General features: G+C 50.3%; 1 protein-coding gene across 1 annotated transcript; it reads right to left on the reverse strand.

Annotated features, from left to right (window-relative positions):
* Positions 1-298: 298 nt before the first annotated feature.
* On the reverse strand, positions 299-16855 carry LOC128322423 (uncharacterized). Its single transcript, XM_053243615.1, has 3 exons — positions 16851-16855; positions 6453-6733; positions 299-4059 (listed from the first exon to the last, which is right to left on the reverse strand). The coding sequence occupies exons 1-3, from the start codon at positions 16853-16855 to the stop codon at positions 3092-3094; spliced, it is 1254 nt and encodes a 417-aa protein (XP_053099590.1). The 3' UTR covers positions 299-3091.
* Between the last annotated feature and the right edge of the window lie 9428 nt (positions 16856-26283).

Raw genomic sequence — 26283 nt, forward strand, 5'->3', positions numbered from 1 at the left:
ATCCGGACCGGTTCGGACGAACCGGTCCGGATCCGAACCGAACCGCACATCCCTAGTTAGCAGATGGGCAAGTGGCAGTAACACACACGTCTGGGTAAATTCAGGTTATTGTTACTTAGGAAGATACAGTGCAGATACAGACAGGTACCTGAAAGAAAGGTACAAGCTCTGATAGCTTGTTGATAGGTACAGTCACTCTCGGGTAGGCAGAAAAAGCACTGAGGACACTTTCATGTTTCATCTGCAACTAAAGTAAATGTGGATTGCACCCAGACCCAAGGAGACACGGACACAGAAGTATTATGGAGGAACTGGTCACTTTATTAGGGGTACAAGGTTTTAAGACAGTGCCTGCACAGGCACGGCAGCTGGGGTTGGCATTCAGAGCAGCAACAGTGCGGGCTCGGATGGGGGGGGCACCACGTGGCCACCCCCGCCCTAGAATCTCATGGCACAGACACCTCGGCTCCAGGCGGCCCACCTTCCAGAAGGGGGCGCCCTTCGTTGCCGACCTAAGGTCAGGACCCTGCAATTTACATCACCTGTCCGACGCTGTAAAGCCATACGGAAGGGTGTCGGTTGCAGGGAGGTGGGAGCAAGGCAGCATCCCTGATCTGTAAAGCCTCAAGGGATCTGCCCCTCCACCTTACAGCTAAAGCTTACCTAAGGTGCCGCACCGCATCAGCCGCTCACCTCCGCACTGTGCCCGCCAACCCCGTGGTAAAAGTGACCACAAGCTATTCCCTGGCTAACTAATCAATCCCGCTAAGCAACCTTGCTACTAACTGGTATAGGTTGAGGCAGGCGAAAAAAGGTGCACGCTAAGGCCAATCAAGCGTATACCCAAAAAATTCCTGCCCGGCCCCAAACGGCGACCAGCAAAGCCCAACCTATGCCAGAGGGAGGGAGGGAGGGTGCTCGGTCAGGGAAGGACTGAGCCGGCACAGGCCTGCTGCCGGTTCACTGCTGCTAGCCCCGCCTCCGAGACGGAGCCGGGCCAATGGGAGCTAGCTCCCAGTGCCACGTGCTCCAGGGGGTGGGGCTGAGGGCAAACAAGCCGCGCAGCCTAGAGCGGCTGCGATCGGCTGGCTTGCACCCAGACCCAAGGAGACACGGACACAGAAGTATTATGGAGGAACTGGTCACTTTATTAGGGGTACAAGGTTTTAAGACAGTGCCTGCACAGGCACGGCAGCTGGGGTTGGCATTCAGAGCAGCAACAGTGTGGGCTCGGATGGGGGGGGCACCACGTGGCCACCCCCGCCCTAGAATCTCATGGCACAGACACCTCGGCTCCAGGCGGCCCACCTTCCAGAAGGGGGCGCCCTTCGTTGCCGACCTAAGGTCAGGACCCTGCAATTTACATCACCTGTCCGACGCTGTAAAGCCATACGGAAGGGTGTCGGTTGCAGGGAGGTGGGAGCAAGGCAGCATCCCTGATCTGTAAAGCCTCAAGGGATCTGCCCCTCCACCTTACAGCTAAAGCTTACCTAAGGTGCCGCACCGCATCAGCCGCTCACCTCCGCACTGTGCCCGCCAACCCCGTGGTAAAAGTGACCACAAGCTATTCCCTGGCTAACTAATCAATCCCGCTAAGCAACCTTGCTACTAACTGGTATAGGTTGAGGCAGGCGAAAAAAGGTGCACGCTAAGGCCAATCAAGCGTATACCCAAAAAATTCCTGCCCGGCCCCAAACGGCGACCAGCAAAGCCCAACCTATGCCAGAGGGAGGGAGGGAGGGTGCTCGGTCAGGGAAGGACTGAGCCGGCACAGGCCTGCTGCCGGTTCACTGCTGCTAGCCCCGCCTCCGAGACGGAGCCGGGCCAATGGGAGCTAGCTCCCAGTGCCACGTGCTCCAGGGGGTGGGGCTGAGGGCAAACAAGCCGCGCAGCCTAGAGCGGCTGCGATCGGCTGGCTTGCACCCAGACCCAAGGAGACACGGACACAGAAGTATTATGGAGGAACTGGTCACTTTATTAGGGGTACAAGGTTTTAAGACAGTGCCTGCACAGGCACGGCAGCTGGGGTTGGCATTCAGAGCAGCAACAGTGCGGGCTCGGATGGGGGGGGCACCACGTGGCCACCCCCGCCCTAGAATCTCATGGCACAGACACCTCGGCTCCAGGCGGCCCACCTTCCAGAAGGGGGCGCCCTTCGTTGCCGACCTAAGGTCAGGACCCTGCAATTTACATCACCTGTCCGACGCTGTAAAGCCATACGGAAGGGTGTCGGTTGCAGGGAGGTGGGAGCAAGGCAGCATCCCTGATCTGTAAAGCCTCAAGGGATCTGCCCCTCCACCTTACAGCTAAAGCTTACCTAAGGTGCCGCACCGCATCAGCCGCTCACCTCCGCACTGTGCCCGCCACAGCGGGCGTCAGCCTAGCTTGACGCCCCGCCACCCCACAGGCCTAACAGCACTGTTGCCAACCCCAGCCGCAGATCGTCTAAGAAATACCTCATACCCAGGGGGGACAAGTGCACCCCATCACCCCTGAATAACTGGGGGAGCGAGAACGCGATGTCGTTGTGTGGGATGCACCCGCCCCCCTTTGAGGCGATGAAGCGCGCCATGGCCGCGTTCACCCCGCGCCTAGCCCTATCTACCTTGTTCTGCTTCACCGCCCCCCTCCAGACTCGCCGCTGAGTGATGTCAGACCAGATGACCACCAGCCCCGGGCACCAGGAGAGGGCGACCACCAGGTCCTGGGCAATCTGTCTTGAGAGCGAAATGCCAGACTGGTCCACCAGGTCGTTGCCTCCAAAATGCAGCAGCAGGACATCCGGGACAGGATTCCCTTCCAGGAACTCGTGCAGCATCGGCAGGAACTGGGCCCTCCGCATGCCCCGCCGGCCAAGCCACTCCACAGTGGCCCAACGCCCCAAACCAAGCTGGGTTCCAAGGTCGGCGCTCTGCGCCCACTTGCGTGCCCAGAAAATGAAGGAATGGCCCAGTATGAGGACTCTTGCGCGCTGCCCGGCCGCCCTCGGCCCAGCCGCCTGAGGCCCTGCGCAAGAGGAGAAAGCGTTAGGAGTGGCACAAATAAATGGTTCATGGGTGGGGGTGGGGTGGGGCAGAATTTATGCGCCCATCTACCGCACGTATCGGCGGTAAGCCGCTGACCGCCACCTGCCCAGCCGCCGGATTTCCGGGCCCGAATAACCCATCCGAGCAGCCATGGAAGCCGCCCCAATCCGAAAGGAGTGGGGGGCCAGATCCTGGGTAGGCACCCCCGCCGCCACAAAGGCTCTCCTCATCACCGCCCAAAACTGGAATTGGGTCACGTGGCGCCCATTAGCGTGGATAAAGAGGCACCCCATAGCTGAACCCCTGGCCTCCGTGTAGTTCTCCAGTGCACGGACTGGGCACAAGCCCGGGTCGCCAGCGGCATGCAGCGCGACACTCTGCCCCTTGCCTCTCTGATCTGTTTTTGAAAACCTAAGGTGCAGTACCACCCGGGAAGCACCCACGGTGAGGTCACTGAATTGAAGTACCCTACTCGTGGGGCCGCGCCTGCTCCTGGGGAACATCTCTCCAACCCTAAAGGCCCCGAAGAAAGCAACCAAGGCTGCCGCCCTGAACAGGACCTCCTCATAAGGAGACGCACAAACCCCGGCAAGTTGCCGCAGTGCCAGCTGCAGCGCCTCTGGGGTGACCGGCCTACGTCGGTCAGGTTGCACGGGCGTCTCCCTCGCCCAGCCCTCCAGCATGCGCCGGACCCTGAAGTCCCCAGAATGGTCGGGGAGGCCCCTTGCTTTCCCAAAGAAAGCCAGCGCAGCCAAATGGCCGGCCATGGTGCTCACCGCCAGCCCCTGGGCACGGAGGTGCACCAGGTACTGCATCAGCTGTTCCGGCGGCACAGGCCACACATGGACCAATCCTACCTGAGCTCTAAACTGCAGAAAGGCCCTGACCCTTTTGTCGTAGGCAACCCGTGTCCTGGGCGCTATGGAGGCTTGGATGGCCCTAAACGCCTCTACATCCCAAGGTTCCACAACCATTCGGGCACCTGCTCGGGCTCCTTGGCGGCTCCAGGTGCCAGCTTCCGGAAGCGCTGCATCTGGAAGCGAGACAGGGCATCTGCCACCTCGTTCTGCACCCCTGGAACATGCTGGGCGGTGAAGAGCGTGTTATGGCGAAGGCATGTTAGTACCAGGGCCCGCACCAGCCCATCACCCTCTGTGATTTGGAAGTCTGGCTATTAATAATCTGAACCACGGCCAAATTATCGCACCAGAAACGCACGACCGAGTCCTTGAAGGACTCGGCCCAAATGTGCACCGCCACCACAATGGGGAAGAGTTCGAGGAAGGTGAGATCCCTTGTGATTCCCCGTTCCGACCAGCTGCCCGGCCATCGTTCCGCGCACCAGCGCCCTCTCAGGTACAGGCCGAACCCAAGGCCGCCCGCGGCGTCTGACTGAACCTGGAAGTCGGCCTCGAGCAGCTGGGAAGAACGCCAGAATGACACCCCATTAAAGGACTCCAGGAACCTGAGCCAGAGCCCCATATCCTCCCTCATGGCGGTAGACACCCTAATGAGGAAATGGGGTCGATTACACCCCACCATGGCGTCACACAGGCGCCTTAGAAAGGGGCGGCCTGGAGCCACCACCCTGCAAGCGAAGTTCAGGTGGCCAACCAGCGATTGCAATTTGCGTAGCGTTACCTTCCTAGCCTCTCTGCATTCCCTGAGCAATTCCCTCATGATGCCGAGCTTGTCCCCGGGGAGGCGTGAGAGCTGTCCCACCGTGTCCAGCTCTATCCCCAGAAATGTAAGCTTCGTGGTCGGGCCCTCTGTCTTGTCCTTAGCCAGTGGCACCCCCAGATCCCCGCAGAGTGCCCTGAATGAGCGCAGTAAGTGTAGGCATTGGCCAGAGCCCTCCCTTCCTCCGAAAATAAAGTCATCTAAATAGTGAGCGGAGGAGCGTAGCCCCGCCCTCCGGCGCAGTGCCCATTCCAGCATAGAGCTGAAAGCCTCAAAGGCCGCACAGGAGACCGCGCATCCCATGGGGAGGGCTCTGTCGATGTAAAATCCCCCTTTAAATGCGAAGCCCAAAAGGTCAAAGTCATCAGGGTGCACAGGCAGGAGGCGGAAGGCGGATTCAATGTCGCACTTTGCCATCAGTGCCCGAGGCCCGCAGCCCCTGATCATGGCCACAGCCTCATCAAACGATGTATACCGTACTGAGCAAAGGTCCGCCGGTATCCCATCGTTAACCGAGTCGCCCCTTGGGTAGGACAGGTGGTGGATAAGCCTATACTCTCCCGGCGCCTTCTTAGGGACCACGCCCAAAGGGGATACCCGCAATGTTGGCAGTGGCAGCCTGTCAAAGGGGCCCAGCACCCTCCCCAGAGACACCTCCTTGGCTATCTTTTTCGCTACTATGTGTTCCATCCCCCTAACCGATTTTAGGTTGCATGCAAAACTATGGACCCGCCTGGATTGGCACGGAATCCTAAACCCCTTCACAAAACCGTCCTCAATATAGCGTGCGCGCTCCCTGTTGGGGTAGTCACGCAGCAGCCTCCGGAGCACCGGGATTTTAATTGGGCTGGGGCCCTTTTCCAGCCGTGGCTGCTGGGCCCTTTGCCCCTCCCGGGCCTTGGTATCCCCCTTTTCCCCTAAGGGCTTTGGCCCGCTGGCAGTAGATACTGGCGTGCCGCCCACCGCAGAAGCCACAGTCATGCCGGTACTTGCACGGGGAGCGGGCACACTTCCCGTTCTTGTTAAATTCCCAGCACACCAGGGGACCTTGAACCCCCTGTGCGCCTGAGGCCGAAGCCGCTGACGCTGCCGGTGTTTTGGAAATGAGGTGCCCGCTGTCGGCGCGCTCGCCAACCAAGGGCCTCGCGGGTGTCATAATCTGAAGCCATAACTCGGGGTGCTGCCTTTCCCAGGATATACCCGCATTGCTGGAGGCGCGCTCGCGGAACGCTTGGTCGTAGCGCTCCCAGGCATTACCAGCAAAGTCCATGAAGGCTCTGTGTATAATATCAAAATACTTAACGAGAGCGGGGCCCCGCTCTGGATATTTCTGCATCAGAACACCCATGTAGATTGTGTACCCCGAAACCCAATTTGCCCAATTATGCTCAATGGGCTTCCGTTTTGTCCTCTCCTTGTCCTTCCCCTGGGACCCCTCCTTCTCCAGTGGCTCCGGCTCCTTGAAGAGCAATTGGAACACGTCAATGCACTCTCCTGTCCAAATCTGTTCCTTAACTGCTGGAAGGAGGTGGTCCCCCAAGGGTACGGGCCCATCCCCAGTATGCCAAGCAGAGCTGAACTGCGCCGTTGGCCCCTGGGTGGGCAAAGCAGCGCTCCCCCCTTGCCAGACCTGATTACAGGTGGCGTGTGGAGATGCCCAGTTAACTGGCCCTGGGAACCACCCGTATGGTCCGTAGGGGGTGCTAAAGGGCAGTCCCCACGGCCAGGCCCCCTGTGGGGACTCACCATTGTCGTCCCTGCCGTCTCCCGGTCCTGAGTCCGCCGGTTGTGTCGTGATCCCCGCTGGTTCCTCGTGGGCAGTTCCCGCCGCCGCCTCCAAAGCTGCACAGGCGGCCGGGCTACAGAGGCCCTGGCCGCCGAGCCGCTCCAATCCGCTGCTCGCTCGAAGGGCCGCTGCACTGCTCCCCGACGTTCCGCTCCCGTGGGCCTCCTGCTCCGGCTTCTGATTCGGGTACCCAGCCGGCCACGTGGAGGCCCCGAAGCCGAGCAGCAGCACGTCCTTCCTTCTGCTCGGTCAGGGAAGGACTGAGCCGGCACAGGCCTGCTGCCGGTTCACTGCTGCTAGCCCCGCCTCCGAGATGGAGCCGGGCCAATGGGAGCTAGCTCCCAGTGCCACGTGCTCCAGGGGGTGGGGCTGAGGGCAAACAAGCCGCGCAGCCTAGAGCGGCTGCGATTGGCTGGCTTTCACCAAAAGCAGTATGCATAAGTACTTCCCTTTTTTGGCTCCAAAACATCAATGATTTTTAGGAAAGTGTGCACCCACCATGGAGCATCTGAGTAATAAACCCGTGTCTTTTGTCTCTTGATCTTAGCCATTATCAATGGAGAGGGTGACACAAGAAATAACTCAAGCTCCACAGAGCTGATAGTATCATTATCCTGAGCTTGTGAACATTCCCTCCCACTTTTGCTGCAGTGCTTTTTGTGCTCCTGAAATTCTGGATTTTTCATGACATTTAACAAAGTGAGTGAATTGTAATAGAGAGTGATAAAAAGTGTGGGGTGTTTTATTTTGTTTTGTTGTTACTTTGGCTTTTGTTAGTTTTGCATTCTCTGATCTGAACTTCCATAATCTCACCTTCCCCATATCTCTGGTTACTGGGCTGTTAATCCTGCAATTTCTTCTTCCCATTTTCATTTTTGGGCAGTTTCATATTGGAAAGACAGGAATAATGCTGAGTTCACATCCTGTGTCATGGAAACCACTACTTGCTCAAGAGGAAGACCATGCAGCTTTGAGTAAAAGATCCATCCTAAACCATATCTTGCCCACCAAATCCCTCCCTGTAAACACTGAAATGAACAAACTGATAGATGTCATTTATTCTATGACTATAGGCTATTAACAATCAACTAGCTGACCCGCACAGAGCATCTGTGCACTATTTGGGGCCGGCTGTTCCTCCCTCCCTCCTATATAATTAAATATATAGATGGATTAAAACCTGGAATGGCCGCCATCCCTCACCTCCACTCGTCTTAATGAGTTTGTCATAACTGTGATCTTCCCAAATGCAAGAGGGGAGTAAAGCTTTTCATTTCCTCTCCCACTTCTACATTTGAGAGATGCAGCCACTGTAAACCTTCTTGTGTAATTGTGCTCTGGGAAGAGGATCTGCATGTTCTATGCAGAAGGTTCCAAGTTCCCTCCCTGATATCTCCAGATAGGACTGAGAGTGATTCCTTCCTGCAACCTTGGAGAAGCCACTGCCAATCTGTGTCGACAATGCTGAGCTAGATGGACCAATGGTCTGACTCAGCATTAGGCAGCTTCTATGTATAATCCTCTGACAATAGTTTTCATGGGTCTTTGTTTCAAGTAAGCATGTTAGCATCACAGCCTTTTCTACACTGTGTAAGAAATCTTCTCAGTCAAAACAAGTCAAGTGAGAGCCCCAGAAATGCAAGGCAGCCTGGGAGTTGCAGTGGAAGTTTGTATGTGCCAAATCGAATCATAACAATTTGTGAATTATGGTTTTGCTCATCAAGGACATCTGCCTCTGCAAATTGAGACTGGCTGGAAAAAAGCCCATCTACCTTGGGTTATGTTTGCTGAGTGACTCTCCTAGGATGCTCAAGAATGAGAATGTTCAAGGAATTAGATTTTATGGCTCACTTTTCTGCCAAAAGACTTTATAGCAGCCAGGAGATGTGGAGGAAATCTTTGATTCTGATAATAAGGGATTAGTAAAGTGAAGAGGCTCTGTGATTGCTTCAGATGTTGAACATCTTGGATATAAATAAGTGATGGAATGAACTATTAGATCCAGAACAGGCTAGATTTATTCATTACCCAGAAGAAAGTGATTCTAAAGCATGAATGATAGATCTTTGGAAAGGTGCGCTCTGGACTGGCTGAGTCTAGCATTTTCACGCAACCAGAACAGGGAGTGAAGGATCAGTAGCCCAAAATTTATTTTGGCTTTCTTCTTCTTCATGGATATCTTGCTGGCATTGTGGTTAGACATGAGAGTGTTTTTTCCTTCCTATGAGCTGAGATGTGATGGCCACCTCAAGTGGCAGATTATTGGGGCACCAATGGAGCAACAAGGTATCCCCCATGACCACCTCACTTGCCTTTCTCTGCTGCCCACCCACAATTGGAGCAGCACTTCATCAAGTGGCAAGACAGTTCAGCCAACATGACATAAGGACAGCCCTGCTGCACAAGGTCCAAGGCCCATCTAGTCCAGTTTCCTGCTGGACTACAGTGGCCCACCAGATGCCTGTGGGAAGCCCAAGGGCATCTGGTATTTAGAGGCATCTTGCCTCTGAGGCTGGAGGTGGCCTATAGCCTTCATACTAATAGCTATTGATAGACCTGTCCTCCATGAATGATAAGAACAGCAGCCAAAGACCACCCCTCTCCTTCTAGGAGCATAGGATGCTTCTGTCTACTGAATCAGTCCATTAGCCCATTCTCAGTATTGTCTACTCTCTGGCAGTGGACCTCTGGGGCTTCAGGCAGGATTTTTTCTCAGTCTGTCTTGGTGGAGATCCTGAGGAGAGTACCTGAGACCTGCTGGATGCTAAGCAGATGCTCTGCTACTGATCTATGGCCCCACTCCCCCTTTAACAGCTCTATGGGGTCTTTTCTTGCCCTGCTTGGAGAGGTGATTGAATCTGGGACCTTCTGCAGCCCCTTCCTCAATTCTGCTGGGTGCCTCGTTCCTCCTCTTCCTTCTTTTCTTTGTTGCCACTGCCTTGTATTAACAGTGCACGCTAATAGCATATGTGAGGTTCAAATGTTACCATGTGTGAAAATGCTGTGGAGCATACTTTGGCGCTTTCCAGACTAGCTGCTGGAACAGCAGCAAAATGCCTCCGTTCAGGCAAGTTGCATTCGGGATGTAAACAGCAGGGGGAGCAGTCTCACAGCAACTAACCACCCAAAAAACCCAGCAACTTTTTCATGCTGGATGTATGACGTCCGTGCTCTATATCATAGCAATTAAATTCGCAAAAAGGCATTGGAAATGTGAATGGCACCCTGCTGTCCGTGTAGGGACTGCGGTGTCACGACGCAGGAAGTGTGGAAGCACACTTCTGAGATTCGTCCTGATCCCGTTGTAGGGTCTCGTCTGGGAAGCGCCCTTGACAAAACCAGTTTTAAGGTAGTTTAACCTCCACAATTTCCACAAGGAACTCTGAGACTTCTAATTTGGTCATTTTTCTGGAAATTCTCGATTAGAAATCTCTTGCTGTCATGCAGGGCTACAATTCCTAAGATGCCTTGGAGTTATTTTTAATCTTGTTTAATGCAAGTTAGTGAAATCGACTTGTTCAGTCGGCACATCACTCCTGTGTGGAACAGGTGGTAAGGCCCAGGTCTTGATAGAAATTCTGCTTTAATAGTAGAATTTGGATTTGGCTTCCTTTAGAGGGGAGATCACTGGAGATTATGATGTCTTTGTAATATTTGGTTTATTTATTGCTTCCAAGTTTGCATCCTTTAGCTTTGGATGGTGACAAACAGATCAAACAGAGACAAAGAGAGACTGAGCTAACAAGCTGATGGAAGGAAATTTAGGGTGCAGGGGTATCTCTCTGGGGATCTGCTGTTACTGTCTTCAGTAAGACAGACTACAAATGTTGCTTCCATTTAATCCATCTTTCTTTCTTTATAAATAATCCAAAGACAGCATAATCTCCAGTGATCTCCCCTCCAAAGGAAGCCAAACCCAGGTAGCGTTATTCCTGGAACTTACCACTGCTCAAGCAAGTGGGGAGCATTTGTAACAATACAGGATGACTCTGCTAGCTATTAGCTGGTACTTAACCTAACACTGAGTACCACATGTTTTCTCTGTCATCTTAGTTCTCGCTACTCTCTTCTGTGTTTCCAAGCTCATAGGGGTTCAGAAGACAGTGCCCAGGTCTTCTCCCCCACCATTTGTTCGGTGTACTGTGTACACAGTTCTGTGTACTTCTGCCCTGGATGGATGAGGCCTCCTTCACATGAGAGCAGCTGGGAGACTGGCAGGAGTTTTGGCCTGTCATAGCCTTTGCAGTTTGTCTAACAAACTAGGTAAAAGTGCACACATGCTGGTCTGAATTGTCAGCATTCTGTTCTTGCTCCCAGGCTTTCTGTCCAGTTGCCAAGTGGCATTTGGCCTTCAGTGCTCTATTCTTTCCTCAATGGTTTTCACAGACACTGGGCCATTCGAAAGCACTTTACTTCTGCCGCTGCCTATAATGTGCATGGCTTTGAGATGTCACAGTGCCAGCTCGTCATGCTGCTTGGGCCCCCGGAACACACTGGTTTTATAGCTTCTCTTTCCTTATTCTTACTCGCATCCTGCACACATTCTTTATGGCCAGAACTGCCTCCACACAGGATATATAGTACTCCAGTATTCTACCAATGAAGGCATCTTCTTAGTCACTGTTCCACAGATGTTATGCTCTCTTCTAGCTAAAACCTGCCAAAGCCCATGCACTTTGGGAGTGGCATGCTGTAGACTAATTGGTTTGGATTTTGGTGGCCAAAATCAAGCTGTTAGGTCTGGGGGTAGACAGTAAAAATAAGTACAGTTTATATTTTGGCACAGGGTTTTTTTGTGAGGTGGGGTGGGGGGAGTGGATGACATCTAGATGAAGAACTATGGTTGCTAGGTAAGAAGCACGAGTTCTGCTGAATTCGACTAATGCAGCATGGCAATTGCGGGTGGTAGTCCTCATTTCAATGAAACCCCCCCCCCCAAAAAAAAACCACACTCGGTGCCACCTGAAAATATGTCTCTGAGGGTCATAAAACCCTCAGGGACATATTTTCAATTGGCAAAGATTGTTGGGCAGAAGGGGAGGTTTTCAAAATTCACTCCTCTGTGTGAGTGTCATTGTGGTTTTAGCTGGGAATTCAGCAGCAGTGCTAGTGCTTCTCACATAGCACACCCATACTTGGTTAGTCTGGATGTAAGAGATTTCTACCTCCCCTGAAAACTTGAGATGGGTTGGGCCAAAAATACAAATGTATATACTATGTTGTGTGCTTGCTGCTTCTAAATAAAGCAAGCATCAGGGCTAGAACTTATGCTTATGTTTCCCTAATGCAACTACATTTTTTTTTTAGTGCTTTTTGATCGGCTCATGTCAGCAGCATGGGGCCCCTTTAAAAATCCAACAACGGTTCATTTGCTATCAACATAGAAAGTCTTATTATTTGTGCACATCCCTAGTTTTGGCTAGAAGGTCATATTTACATTAATGTTTAATTTGAATCTGCTCCATGGTACACGTATTCCTGTTGGGAGAATTTTGCCTTGTGTTTGCTTTGTATGGCACAAGGTGGGATGTGGCTGAAAAAGTTACTCCCCAACTTAGCTATTTTTAAGCTAGAAAAATGGAGGCTGCACAAACACATCTGCAGCTCAGTCTGAAAGTAAGGATCTCACACCTTCCTGTTTAATGTGCCTATTTAATAGCACTGATTTTCTCACAGTGTGTGCTGTATCTAGAGATTATTTGCTGAATTCATCTGTGTGGGCTGGCATACTGCTCTGCCTTACATGGGAACTTCACAAATTTAACTCTGTTTAAGACTTGGGAATTAGCTCTCACAACTTTGCAAGTTCTGCTCACAATACTATGGAAATTATGGCATGGAACTTAGACAGACAACATCCCTTTGAAAGAATATGTTGAACTCCAATGGGTCACCTTTGGTGTGCTGTCTTAGAAGAGGTGTGTTAGTGCTCCTGAAAATCCAGTGTGAGTGGGAAGTGGCAACAGAGGCAGACTGCTAGCTGACAACTCTGAGAATTCAGGGAGATGGTGGAGTGAAGGGTGCTCAGTCCCCCCCACCAACTTTATACTAGAAATGTGTCGAAACGCAATTTGAGCATCCGAATTGTGGGCACATCCCTTTAAAAATGAGGGCTTGCACAGCTCTTTTAAAGCAGAGGATAGCAGGTTCATACCTGCTTCTCCTCCAGTGCTGCCACTGCTGCAATCCTGATGCTCCCCTCAGCTATGTCCACACCCTGGCATGTGTGCGGGCCATGTGTGTGTCCGCATCATGCAGTAGCAGCTGGGAGATGCACTGCCAGTGCATGGGCATAACTGGGGAGAAGGACTTGGATTATGGCAGTGGTGGCCATTCGAGGAGGAGCAGGTGGACCTGCTCTTCTCTGCTTTAAAAGGGTTGTGCTAGCCCTTGTTTTTAAAAGGATGTGCCCACGATTCAGATGCCCAAATCACATTTCGGCACAAACCTACTTTATTTTATGTACAACAGGGTCAGGCGGCACTAGGTAGCTCCTGAGCCTTATCTGAAGTAGCTCTGCAGGCATTTGCTGAGCCTTCCTTCCTTCTAGCCAATACTGCAAATCTGCTCAGCTGGCTGAGTGGGGAACTTGTGGCTGGGCCATTTTTAATCTCTCTCCAGGTGCTCAGGATTGGTTTCATTTTCCCTTCCACCATTTCTCTTCACCCCCTGCCCCAAGCAGCTTCTCTTGCTCCCCTGCAGCAAAATTCTCTTGGAGTTCAGGAACTTTGCTGTTAAACATCCCCTATTCTGTTGGGGTCAGTTTTAGTCCAAGCTCCCATTTTACAACTGGCTCTACCTCCCCAAGGCGTTGTTTTGCAGTGGGACTCTCTACACTCTGCCAGGCAAGGGGGTGGGGAGGAGGAACTCCCCAAAAAGTCTACCTATCTCTGATGTACATTATGTACATATAGCCTAAAATAGGCACAAGTATTAACCTGAGCCTACATTGCACCCCATTGTGGATGCGGCTATATAAATGAGAGCATGGTGGTGTGTAGATTTGAGACCAATAGCCTGTTTTTGGAGGTTGTGTCTGCATACCTCATGGATGGGCAAGAGTCCCTATTCCCCTGCTAAGTGAGCAAAGAGGCACCTTTTAAAAGTGATTCCCTTTATTTAGCAGGGGGAGAGCAACTGGCCCTATCCATCCCCAGTACAGCATCCCTCCAGTGGCTGTTGCTGGGGTCTATCTTACATTTCTTTTTTAGATTATGAGCCCTTTGGGGACAGGGAGACTTATTTATTTGTTTGCTTGCTTGCTTGTTTGTTTGTTTGTAAACCGCTTTGGAAACTTTTCTTGAAAAGTGGTATGTAAATATTCGCCGTATTCGTATTCTCAACTACACACAGCATATTGCTTGATGCTGCATTTCCCTTCATATTGCACCCTAAACTACTGTAACGTTATACAGTCTCTCTAGGCAAAGTGTTTCATATATTTATAATGGGAAGCTTTAGAAATGCTAAGTACAAAAGAGAAAATGTTATCTCTCAGTAGTTGAGCTCCTTTCCCCCTTTCCTCTTACGGCCAATTACCTATATTCTGTTTTCTTTTTTACACAGATGTGTACATTTGAACCAGGCATCTTGTAGCTTGTAGAATTTCTTCAGACGTATGCCAGATAAGAGTGGGTGCCAGATTAGATATATACTAGCTGACCCCGCACAGAGCATCTGTGCAGTTGTGTACTGAGCCTATGACATCCTCCGCAGCTCGCTTTCCCCCCGCAGCTCGCTCGCTCTCCCCCCCGCAGCTCGCTCGCTCGCTCTCCCCCCCGCAGCTCGCTCGCTCGCTCTCCCCCCCGCAGCTCGCTCGCTCGCTCTCCCCCCGCAGCTCGCTCGCTCGCTCTCCCCCCCGCAGCTCGCTCGCTCTCCCCCCCGCAGCTCGCTCGCTCCCCCCCCGCAGCTCGCTCTCCCCCCCGCAGCTCGCTCGCTCGCTCTCCCCCCCGCAGCTCGCTCGCTCGCTCTCCCCCCGCAGCTCGCTCGCTCGCTCTCCCCCCCGCAGCTCGCTCGCTCGCTCTCCCCCCCGCAGCTCGCTCGCTCGCTCTCCCCCCGCAGCTCGCTCGCTCGCTCTCCCCCCCGCAGCTCGCTCGCTCGCTCTCCCCCCCCGCAGCTCGCTCGCTCGCTCTCCCCTGCAGCTCGCTTGCTCTCCCCCCTGCAGCTTGCTCGTCCCCCCCTGCAGCTCTCCCCATTGGGCGGGCCAGGCCATCCCACCACTGCCTCCAACCTTCTCCTCCCGGCTGGTAGGGCTTCGCCCGCCGTCCACCCACCTCTTCTGGCCGGAGGGGTTTTGCCTGCCGGCCCTCCACCTCTGCATCCTGACCGCTGCTATTATTTCTCTCTGCTTCAATGCTGCAACTCTTGCACGCTCTAGAGCATCTGCGCATTAGTATTTGATTGCTCCCCTCACCTCAGAGATCTCCCCACCCTCACCTGAGTTGCACTCCTGCGCCTCCTCCATCCCACTGCTTCCATCCCCCTCACTCTTCTTGGTTGTGGCTGCAGCCTTGTTGCTGCCTATTGGCCAAGCTGCAGCCCCCTATCCCCAGAGACCTCCCCACCCTCACCTGAGCCCCGCTCCTGCTCCTCCCTTCAGGAGCAGCAGCAGTGGTTGACAGGGCCATTCCTCGCTGCTGCCACCACCATGGCCGCTTGTTCCCCTCAGGCCGCTGACAAGCCCAGGCCCATCCCTTGCCTGCCTGCCTCCCTCTTACAATGGCCTCAGTAGCCCCAAACAGCATTAGTGGTTGCCTGGACCCTTCCTTGCTGCCAGTGCCGCCATGGCCACTCATTCCCCTCAGGCTGCTGACAGGCTCAGGCCCATCCCTTGCCCTTCCTTCTGTCTCTCTTCCCCCTCCCTTCTTTTTCTCTTTCTCTCTCCTCCACTCACTCTTCTCCACTCTTCCTTCCCCCTCCCTTCATGCTTTTTCTTCCTCCCTCCCTGAGTTAATAGATTTTGTTCATTTACACAACGGCATCCTCCTTCTCCTGAAGGGGCTCTTTCCTCCCTCAGGACCCCTGCCTTACATCAAGAACATCTTCCGACCAGTAACAGTTGCATTCCAACTGACCTTAACCATCACAGGCCCCTCCTCCTTATCTGCATAGGGAATCCCCACTGCCCAATCACCATGGTGCTTCTGCTCTCTCACAGGCTCCTTCTCCCTATCTGCATATGGAATCCCCACTGCCCAATCAGGTGCTTCTGCTTGCAAACTCTGCCAATCGCCTCCTTCCTACCACGTAGCTACGCATGGCCCTTCTACAAGAAATAAGTATATAGATATATATACACACACACACACATACATTCCTATTCTGTTCTTCTTCCAAGGAGCCCAGAGGTTAAGGTTATGTGTGCAATCATGCAACCATGTGTACATGGTTATGTGTGTAAGGTTATATGACCTTGCATTTGAAAGAGCTTCAGTAACCAGCATGGAAAGGCCATATCCTTTCTGCAGCCCATGTGCTATTACAGGGAGTCTTATACTGTGGGGTGGGCCCACCTGCATGCAAGTTCTGGGGAAGGAATAGAGTCCAGAGGCAGGTGGTGCCTTCCTCTCCACCAACCAAGATCCGGGCAGACTGAATGTCCCCTGGCAGTCGACCCTCCCTGATCCACGTGAGATTTGTAGAGTGACTTCACTCTTAGTGCCCCGTCATTCCAGTGTGATTTTAGAAGAAAGTTCAGAAGGGGCTGCTTCTTCATTCTTACGTTTCTTTGTGTGTGACTTTAAAAGGTGGTCAGAGAGGACTTGCTCTATTCTCCCTCCTGATCTTGGTTGGATTACTAGCCCAATCTAGAGACCCTTTCATGGAGTTGGCTGTGAATGCATGCAGAGACATGCATGTGACGATCTCAACCTGTGGAACAGAGGGTCGATAATGGGTTGGCCCTGAATGTACTGTAACTTTGAAAGAGGTGCCCAACTTCAAAATGTTGGCGGGGGAGGGAGAGATAAACTGCTGTAAAGGGGGGAATTTATGGGCAGCTGTGAAACGTATGACGTTAATTATGCTTTGATTTCTGAAGGCATCATGAAAAACTCTGGTGGGCTTCCTCTGTGCTTTATAATGTTGCAGGTACCCCCTGTGTCCCTGAAGCAGTGGTTCTGCGTTCTCAGTTCCTCTCCCTAGAGCGATGGCTGAATGACAGAGTGAAATCAACTACTCCGAGCTGCCACCAAGATGAAGGTCTGGCTAGAGGGTTGTGTGCCAGGCTCTCTGTAGAGAACTCTGTACAGCCAGGATGGGGGCTGGAGGGAAGCGTGCCATTTCCTGTTCAGCTGGCTTTTTCATATATATGCTAAGCAGATAGTGGCTGGCTGAAATGCATAACCCATTCATCTTACCTCATAGCTGGATAGCAATCCATCCCCTCAGATTGTTTGCGTGTGATTGTGCCAGCACTTTTAGTCTAAGCCTAAGAAGCCCTGGTGTGCTAAAATCCCTCAGAACTGCACTATAAATAAGTGTGGCAATTAAAATATAGACACTCACCAAATGAAACCCTGTCGTAAATGGTCCCCTGCCAATCCAGCACCCTATATGTGCAGTAGCCATCAGGCTCTTTAATACACATACGCGCACACACATGGACACCGTTCTCTCTTTACCTGATAAACCATACAAGCTCATACCACAGACATCAGAAGAAAGAATAATATGTGGAATGGACATGAATCTTGTAGTACTGGTACCCATTTTAAGACGCATTTGTATTTGGTTGTGCTGTCGAGTCGGTGTCGACTTCTGGCAACCACAGAGCCATGTGGTTTTCTTGGTAGAATACAGGAGGGATTTACCATTGCCTCCTCCCGCGCAGTATGAGATGATGCCTTTCAGCACCTTCCTATATAACTGCTGCCCAATATAGATGTTTCCCATACTGTATTATTATTAGCAGTAGTGCTCTTACTTCTGGACTTGGGAACAAAGTCCAGGGCCTCCACACCCCCTGGGGACTCCCAAATCCTCTTTAGACTGTCCCAGGTAGTGTGGTCGCTACTGGATTGCACTGCGCCGGGCGGCCAAGTGTGATTGTGACCTGTGCTCAGGTGCTTTAGAGACAGAGGGTGGAGTGAAGAAAGAAAAATATGGGATGGGAATATGTTGAGTGTCAAAATGTTTCTGCTACTGCATATTTGCATAAATATACCCCACTTGTTAAAAACATTGTGTTTGTCGTGTGTGTGTATGTGTGCAGGGGGATGATTAATTTGCAGCAGGAGGGGAGCTTCCAGCAAGGGGGGCGCCCTCCAAAGACCTTTAGGCCCAGGCTCCAAAATTACCTAAGTGCATCTCTGATTATTAGTATAGTTTTAAGGTACATATTAGTAGTGTTAGGTTTCTATCCTGACCTTCCTCTAGAGGTCACAGTGGCATACAAGGTTTCCCCACATGCTATCTTCACAACAATTCTGTGAGGTAGGTCAGGCAGGCTGAGAGATAAATGTGACTGACCCAGGGTTGCCAAGATATTTGAGATTTGAATTGAACCTAGGTCTTCCTACTCCTAGTTCAACACTCTAATCATATCATGTTGTCTTTGAAAATAATGCATATGAAGCTGCCTTATACTGAATAAGACCACTTTTCCATCTAGTTCAGTATTGTCTACATTAAGGGAGAGTGACTCTGTAGGATTTCCCTAGTTCTTTCCTAGCCCTACCCAGAATATTGAAGACCGAATAGGAAATTTTCAGATTGAGTATGTGGTGTTTCCAGGGAACTATGGTCCCATTACTTCGAATGTCATTCCTGGCTGCCATTTTGAAGCGCAGTGCCACTTTCTGGCTCTTTTTTCTTTAAAAAAAAACTTTTAAAAGAAAAATTGGGGGATTTGGGGGCATTTCTGGAGAACTGGAGATTCATGGAGGACAAGTCTATCAATGGCTGCTAGTCTGAGGGCTATAGGCTGCCTCCACCCTCAGAGGCAAGATGCCTCTCAATACCAGTTGCAGAGGAGCAACAGCAGGAGAGAGGGCATGCCCTCACCTCTTGCCTGTGGGCCTCCCAGAGGCATCTGGTGGGCCACTGTGTGAAACAGGATAGTGGACTAGATAGGCTTTGGGCCTGATCCAGCATGGCTGTTCTTATGTAGAACAAGGTACTATGCTTTTCTACCCTTATTTCTGCTCCCTCCCTGCTTTTTAAAAAAGTGTTTTTGTAAGCTCAAGGAACCTACTCCCGCCCCTAATCTCCATAGACTCAAGGTTTCGTTATTCGCGGCTTCATTATCCGCTGAAATTAGCGGCAATGGAGCCTCTCGCGAATAACAAGGGCCACCTGTATATGTCTAACAGAATATACATTACCTTTTGAAAAGAAGGACAATTGGCTATTTTGCTGAGCTGTTGTGGGCATAAATGTTTAGAAAAAAGCTAAAAGAAAAAGAACAGTAAAGCACTATATATGTATTGAAAGGTCTATAGAACTAATAAATGATAGGTATTGTTCAGGTCAATCTACGCCTTAAGAAAATACCTTCAGAGTACTAACTCACATCTCTACCTCATAATCATCATCCACCACAGAGTTCAATTCAGATTATACTTGGCCATAAGCAGAGTAGAGAAGGGGAGGTGCCTGTCCCTGCATGATTTATTAAATGTTAGATTAGTAACATAAATCTGGTGGTTTAAGAACTATGTTATGGAAAAAGGCAAATGTTCCTTCCAGGGTTGCTAGCCAATCTGATTTGGGTGGGGGTGATGTAATTCCTTCCCAACACAAATGGATGTCAATTGGACTGCAAACATGAAATGAAACCTCAACCATTAAGCTCTATGGACAAAATTTTCTTGGCTCCCTATCCACATTTCCCTCATGGAAACATATCAGTTGGCTTTAGAAAAGTTTGGGCTAGACCCATGGTGTTAAGCGATGCTTGGACTATATATAGAAAGGGCTGGGTGAGGTGTGTGATTAACGATCAGCTTTTATTGCCGTTTCGTCATCTATTAATTGCTTCTAGGCTGCTCCTATGAACAATACATTTTCAGTCTAACAATAAACTTCCAAAACAATATATATTTATAAGGCTAGTATAATAGTTTACATTTAGAATATGCATGATGCATCACATTTAGAAAAGTCTGTTTCCCCTGCTATAGTAACTTGGTTCAGTTCTTTTAATATAGACTCTTTACGTGTAATTTTTATAAACTAGCTGACCCCGCACAGAGCATCTGTGCGCTCTTTGGGGGCATTGGTTACCTCTCCCCCCCACTTCTGCCCCAGTCTCCACTTCCAGGCCCAGTCGCCTCTCTTCCCCACCCCACTTTCTTCCCCCACCTTCCTGGGCCTTGCCTCCGTGGCTGGGCTGGGCCTGCTGCTGCCTCTGGCCTCTGTGGCCAGGTCTGCCGCTGCCGTGGCGACCAATCCTCCTAGGTGCGCCTCAGCCAATCAGGCGTGCCGGCTGCCCAGCCAATCAGCTCGGCGCTGGGATGCACATTCCAAGGCACACCCAGGAGAATTAATATAATACTAGCAATTTTCAGCCCGTTAGATAAACGGGCGCTAGTAGACCACCCCCGCCCCCCCGAGTGCGGCCGCCAGCGGGCCCAGTCCTTCCCAGTCCTCCCCGCCACCTTCGGCCTCCCCTTTCTGGCTTCCCCCGCTGCCTCGGCCGTACCTATAGCTCCGCCGCCACCTCGCCCATACTCCCTTGGCGACAGGCCGCCGCCATCGGGGGCCAGTCGGCCAGCTGCCGCTGCCTCACCCGCACTTGTGCCGCCGCCATCGGGGCCAGTCGCCCGCCACGGCCACCGCCGCTTCACCCGCATTCTCGCTGGCGGCCGCCGCCGCCATCGGGGCCAGTCGCCCCGCCGCGGCCACTGCCACCTCTGGCCGAGGCCGTGGCTCCCCTGCCGCCTCGCCAGCACTCTTTTCTCGTTGGCGGTGGCCGCTTCTCCTAGGCCGCCGCTTCCCCTGTTCCAACATGGCCGCCCGTGTCTGGGCGGCCGTGTCTTTTTGGGCCGATCTGGGCATGCGCTCCGCGCATGCCCAGATCGGCCCAAAAAGACACGGGCAGCACGGCCGCACGCCGAAGGCTTTTATGGTATAGGATAGATAGATGTTATATTCTTGAATGTTACCATTATGGTTTCCAGAAAAAGAATGTATGTTGGAGTTGTATTTATTCACTGTTGCCCTTGACAGAGACATCAAATCTTCTTGCTGAACCTTCATTTTGATACGGCATTTCTTGAGGTCAAATAGATTCCCCCAATTTGGTTGCTAATATCAAACTTAAGAGGTTAAAAAGACATACTTTATTCATTAAATAGAATCATAAATACATTTAACAGTGTAGGCCCATCAATCTTTGCCCTAATACATGTATGCCCATTAAGCTAAATGTGAGTGTAGGCAAAATAATGTTCTAATTCAGTAAATTGGTCAGATTCACTATCAGTCCCAGGACCAGTCTTGTTCTGGGTGGACTATAACTGATTATATTTGGGTGGTTCATCATTTTTATTCTGCTTTTCTATTAAAAAAATAAGTCAAGTTCGCAAACACATAAAAGTGTTAACAATAAAGCCAAGAGTATCAAATTAAAATGATATTATGGAAAGAATATACGCCAATGCACTAATTAGAATTGAAAATAATATTTCAGAGAATTGTCCTATCCATTCTATTAAGCGCATTGGGGAATATTCTTTTCCAAGTCTAGGCATCATGTATCCTAGCGGTGGGCATACTTAAGGCTTCTATGAGCTACTTATTTCTTTTCTAGAGCCTTGAAAGCTACCAGCAGAAAGGTAGCAGCTTGGGGAGGTGGACCAAGTCACACAATGGTAACTGAGAAGGCAGAACCAGTTGCAAAATGGCAGTGTACACAACAATTTACATCAACAGGAGAAAGGATTTTAACTTGGAAATAAATTAATGGGAGAGAAAGTAAAAGCAATCCTGAGCACGTGAAGAAAGAGTGATTGAAAATGCCATGGCCATACCCCACTGCCCCCAGTCAGCCAATCAGGTTTGAAAGCCAAAACCCCTAGAGAGCTACTTCAGTTAAGGTAGGAAGCTACAAGCTTAGTAATATACACCCCTGGTCTATCTATATGAAAATAACAGTACAACTCGACCCCCCAACATTGGAAACACTTTTTTCAATATTGGAGAAAGAAGGCTCATGCAACAGAATAGTATGTTTATTTTAAAATAAGATTCAAATAAAATGAAGTTTAAATTGTATAGAAATGTGTCCTTGGCATACAATCTGGATTCAGCATCCATTTTAATAATGAAATATTGAATGCAAACATTAACAAAAAAGAATAGAATAAGAAGTAATTCAGACAGCAGCAATCAAAATCCCATCTGAGAGGCAAAACCTAAAGCATCAAGAGGCAAGCAGCAATAGGGCCAGGCGTGCAGATACCATTCTGCCAAATTAATTAAATACCAAGGATGGCATAATTGAAAAGGCTTGACATCACTGAAGGCTAACAAATGCTGCCTTCCAGAAAGAAACTCTGTCTAAGGAGAAAGCAATGCCTATGAGGCCATACCTGTATATGACACGGGCTACATAGAGAAAAGCTGTAACTCTAATAAGTGAAATCCCACTAGCAGGATAGAAAATACACTAGCTGTTAGCAGGATCATTTTAAAACTCTGATTTACATCTCTCAGTGCCTCCTAACCAAGGATGTCACTTTCTACCTGGCACATCTTCACTTCACCGCCTGCCTGCACACTCTGCCTGTCTCTCTATGAAGTCTTGATGTAACGATTTCCAAAAACACGAATCGGTAACTTTGGATGGCAGATTGCAGAAAAGGCACCATTTCCCTGCAATCTCTTTTGCAAATTGCCATTTTAAAAAGGTGTGTGTTTGTGTGTGTTTTATTTTGACTTTTGCTGCAGGCACAACAGTGCTGAAGACCTTGGATTGGCCTCTGCTGGCAAAGGATGTTAGGAACATAGGAAGCTGCCATATTCTGAAGCTCTTCTCATGATCAGTGAGAAGAACTTCTTCCGGGTCTGCGGGGAGAGTGGGCTTAGCCCTCCCTCCCCGCAGACGATCCAACGGCAGCCCTGGGTGGCTGGATTGGCCGCCCACACGACTGCTGGCTCCGTCACAGAGCCGGCAGGAGCTGCGGGGATTGGGTGCCGCGTGGTCCCTTGAAATTCCAGGATGCCCTGTGCAAGTGGACATCCTGCAGAGACCCCTGAGCCCAGGAGGCTGCTTGCAGCTGCCTGGTCGGGGGTATACTCGTGTGTCACCGTGCGCTGCGGCAACATACGAGCAAAAAGATGAGGCTAATGGAGCGCTCACTCCGTTAACCTTGTCTAAGGTGAGGGGTATTTATGGAGGCTAGCAGCACGGCTCCCGTTGCAGCACATGCTTGCCCAAAAGCAAGCTAGGCTCCCTTAGCCCACTTTTGGGCGATTGTGAGAAAAGCCTCACCGAGTCAGACTATTGGTCTATTTGGCTCAGTATTGTCTTCACAGACTGGCAGCGGCTTCTCCAAGGTTGCAGGCAGGAATCTCACTCAGTCCTATCTTGGAGAAGCCATGGAGGGAACTTGGAACCTTCTGCTCTTCCTAGAGCGGCTCCATCCCCTAAGGGGAATATCTTACAGTGCTCACAACTTCTAGTCTCCCATTCATATGCAACCAGGGCAGACCCTGCTTAGCTAAGGGGACAAGTCATGCTTGCTACCACAAGACCAGCCCTCCTCTACCATCATTGGTCAGTTGGTATCCCATCACTGTAAGAACTGTGAAGCTGGGGTATTGTTGCACTTGCATACGCTGGGGCCTGCTCTTCCTCAAAAGTCCTTAGAGCATCTTCTGTATGGCTCCCAGTAGTCTCCTTCCCCAGCAGCCTTCAGGGCAAGACCCATGCAGCCATTTGGTGCCCTCAGACCATGAACCTTCTGAGGGTCAGGCCAATGTTTTAATTACTCTGCATAGTTCAGGATTCTGCCCAGATAGTGAAAAAAGATCCTGGAGCTGAGCCCTCCAGTCTTTAATTTGGCTGAAAGCTGTGCATGAAAGTGAATTTGCAGTTAAGTGCAGTGTGCTCTCTCTCTTGGTGGAGTCTGTGCACAGGTGTGCTTTCCCTGGAATGGATTATTAGCCCTACATCCTACTTTAATAGCACAGAGTTGTATAAATAAAGCATTAGGTGAGTGGCGAGGTGTTCTCAAAAATAATCTACGCATGGATTTCATGGAAATATGTTCTGTGCAAAAAAAATAAGTCCATATGGGTCACATGTGAAGAAGGGCCTAATTTTGAACAATGAACTCATTTGCCTTCTGTCTTGCCTGCATCGGAGATATCATCCCTTCTCAAGAGAACCACCCAAATATATTTTGCAACAAGCCCTTGACTACTGCAGACCAAGTACCAAAACTATACATTATGTTCATGAATTGGGACCTCCAAGGGGACCAAAGCCCTTCTCCTGTTCTGCTCCCCCCCGCCACCACCACAGATGGCTGTTTGGCACAGAAAAAGTAAGCACATCAGGACCAAGCATGTTATTAACATGTAGTTTGACCCATTCCTTTTCTGGAGCAAAGTGGGAATTATAGTGGGCATTTAAAATGTCTTTTCAACAAGTACAAGTAAAATTTTGGACCCAGCTTGAACTGACATTGCTATTGTCCTTTTGCTGCATACCATGTTCTCCAGAATACATCCTGGCAGCAGACTCTAATTAATTTATGGCTCTCAAGGCACCCTTCTCCGAGACCATTTACCAAAATAGCTTCTAATGTTTCCTGAGTTTCCTCCACACTGATGTTAAGCTAATTGCTCTGTGATGGCTCAGTGATCCCAGGCGCTGTTGTGTTTACTGCTTTACCATCCTGAGGAGTCCCACTTTGTGGGAAACTTGTTAAAAAAAAAAAAAGCTTCCTTCATTTGTCTTGCACTTTTCTTATAAATCTGACCTAGAAAGGAAAGGTTATAGATTTTTGCTCTCTTATGCATCTTTGTGATAAAAAAGGCGTTTTGCTCCCTTTTCCTGGTGATTTCATGTTTGGTAATGCTATTGAATTGGTAATCAATACTATGGTAGTTTTAAGATGAGTAAGGTGAGGCTGTTCTTAAAAATTATAAGCATGAACAGTTCTTGTGGAAATAGTAAATACCTTATTGCTCAAAAACCACCTTGGGTCAACCGTTCCCAGGTCCCACCTTACCATGACACTGGGAGATTTAAGTATGGCACCTGAGCCAGGCGATAGAGGAAGAGTGAGCAAGCAAGGCGGAGGCCCTGTGCTACTTCCTTCTCCTGGTCATGTCCATCCATGGCTTGTCTGAGCTAGATGGGCACACCTGGGAGAAGTAAGCAAGCAGGATGGGGGCAAGGAAGGCAGTGAGCATTCCCTCTCTTGGAGCAGAGAACATCACTGGAGGTGAACAGCAAGTTCACCTCACCCACCCACCTGTGGAGTGGAGGGCATTGCATGGGCAAATGGTGAATTCTCTCTGCTTCTAGTGGACCAAAGCCTCCTGAATTTGGAGACTGGCTCCTGGACCAAAGATAATTCATCAAGGCCTGCCTTAAGTGGTAGTAGTGGTGATGTCTATTTGAGGCTAAGAGCCAAACTGGATGTGCTTTAACTGTTTTAACTCAGAACCTCTCTCTCTCTCTCACACACAGTCTCTCTCTCTCTCTCTCTCTCTCTCTCACACACACACACACACACACTCTCTCTCTCTCTCTCTCTCTCTCTCTCTCTCTCACACACACACACACACACACACACCCCTCTCTACCTGCTAAGGGAGCCTGATCAGACCACAGGAAGGCAGAGGATAACTCTTTCCCTTCACTGTTTTCTTGCTGAAAATAATTTCCCAAGAGCTTCTATTTGCCCCCAAGTTGCTGTTTGCTGCATACAACCAATTCAGGGACAAAGAATACCCCCTTTGTGGGGGATTTTCAGTTGAAAATTCAACTTCCCCTTCGCCTTAGGAGCATAACTGATTGCCATGGTCCCAATCAGTTTTTCTCTCTCTCCCCTTCCCCCACATTGTGAACATTGAGTTCACAAAGGAGAGGAGAGCTGGTCTTCTGGTAGCAAGCATGACTTGTCCCCATAGCTAAGCAGGGTCTGCCCTGGTTGCATATGAATGGGAGACTTGATGTGTGAGCACTGCAAGATATTCCCCTCAGAGGATGAAGCCGCTCTGGGAAGAGCAGAAGGTTTCAAGTTCCCTCCCTGGCTTCTCCAAGTTAGGGCTGAGAGAGATTCCTGCCTGCAACCTTGGAGAAGCCACTGACAGTCTGTGAAGACAATACTGAGCTAGATAGACCAATGGTCTGACTCAGTATATGGCAGTTTCCTACGTTTCCTATGTTCCTATGAGTTTGACCTATCATTTTGGAACATCATTGTAACTTTCAGTGTCTGCAGCCTTTTAGTAAAAGCATTCAGCTTATGCTGTGCAATATCTGATATCGTCAAGGAGTCAATTAATGCTGATATGGCTAAAATTCTGATATAGCAGGAGATCACAAAATGAAGGAAGTTGAAGAAAAAATTGGGTACCAGGAAGGGGCCATAACTCAGGGGGAAGGCATCTGCTCTGCATACAGAGGATCTGAAGTTCAGAGCCTGTTGTTTCCAGTTGAAGTTTTTTTGGAAAGTAGGGCTGGGAAAAGCATCACTTCCTGGGGAGCTGTTGTGAGTCAAACTAGAAAACACTGTGGACTCACTTACTGACTCAGTATAAAGCAGTTTTATGTGTTTGTAAAATCAAAGAAGCTATGTAACTGAAAATATAACACCTTACTAGAAAGTT

Source organism: Hemicordylus capensis, chromosome 4 (genome assembly GCF_027244095.1).
Source record: "Hemicordylus capensis ecotype Gifberg chromosome 4, rHemCap1.1.pri, whole genome shotgun sequence".
NCBI lineage: Eukaryota > Metazoa > Chordata > Lepidosauria > Squamata > Cordylidae > Hemicordylus > Hemicordylus capensis.

Coding starts and splice junctions, on each gene's coding strand:
- LOC128322423 (XM_053243615.1), bottom strand. Junction 4,060..6,452: donor AGACGGCAGGGACGACAATG/GTGAGTCCCCAC, acceptor TCTCGCTTCCAG/ATGCAGCGCTTCCGGAAGCT.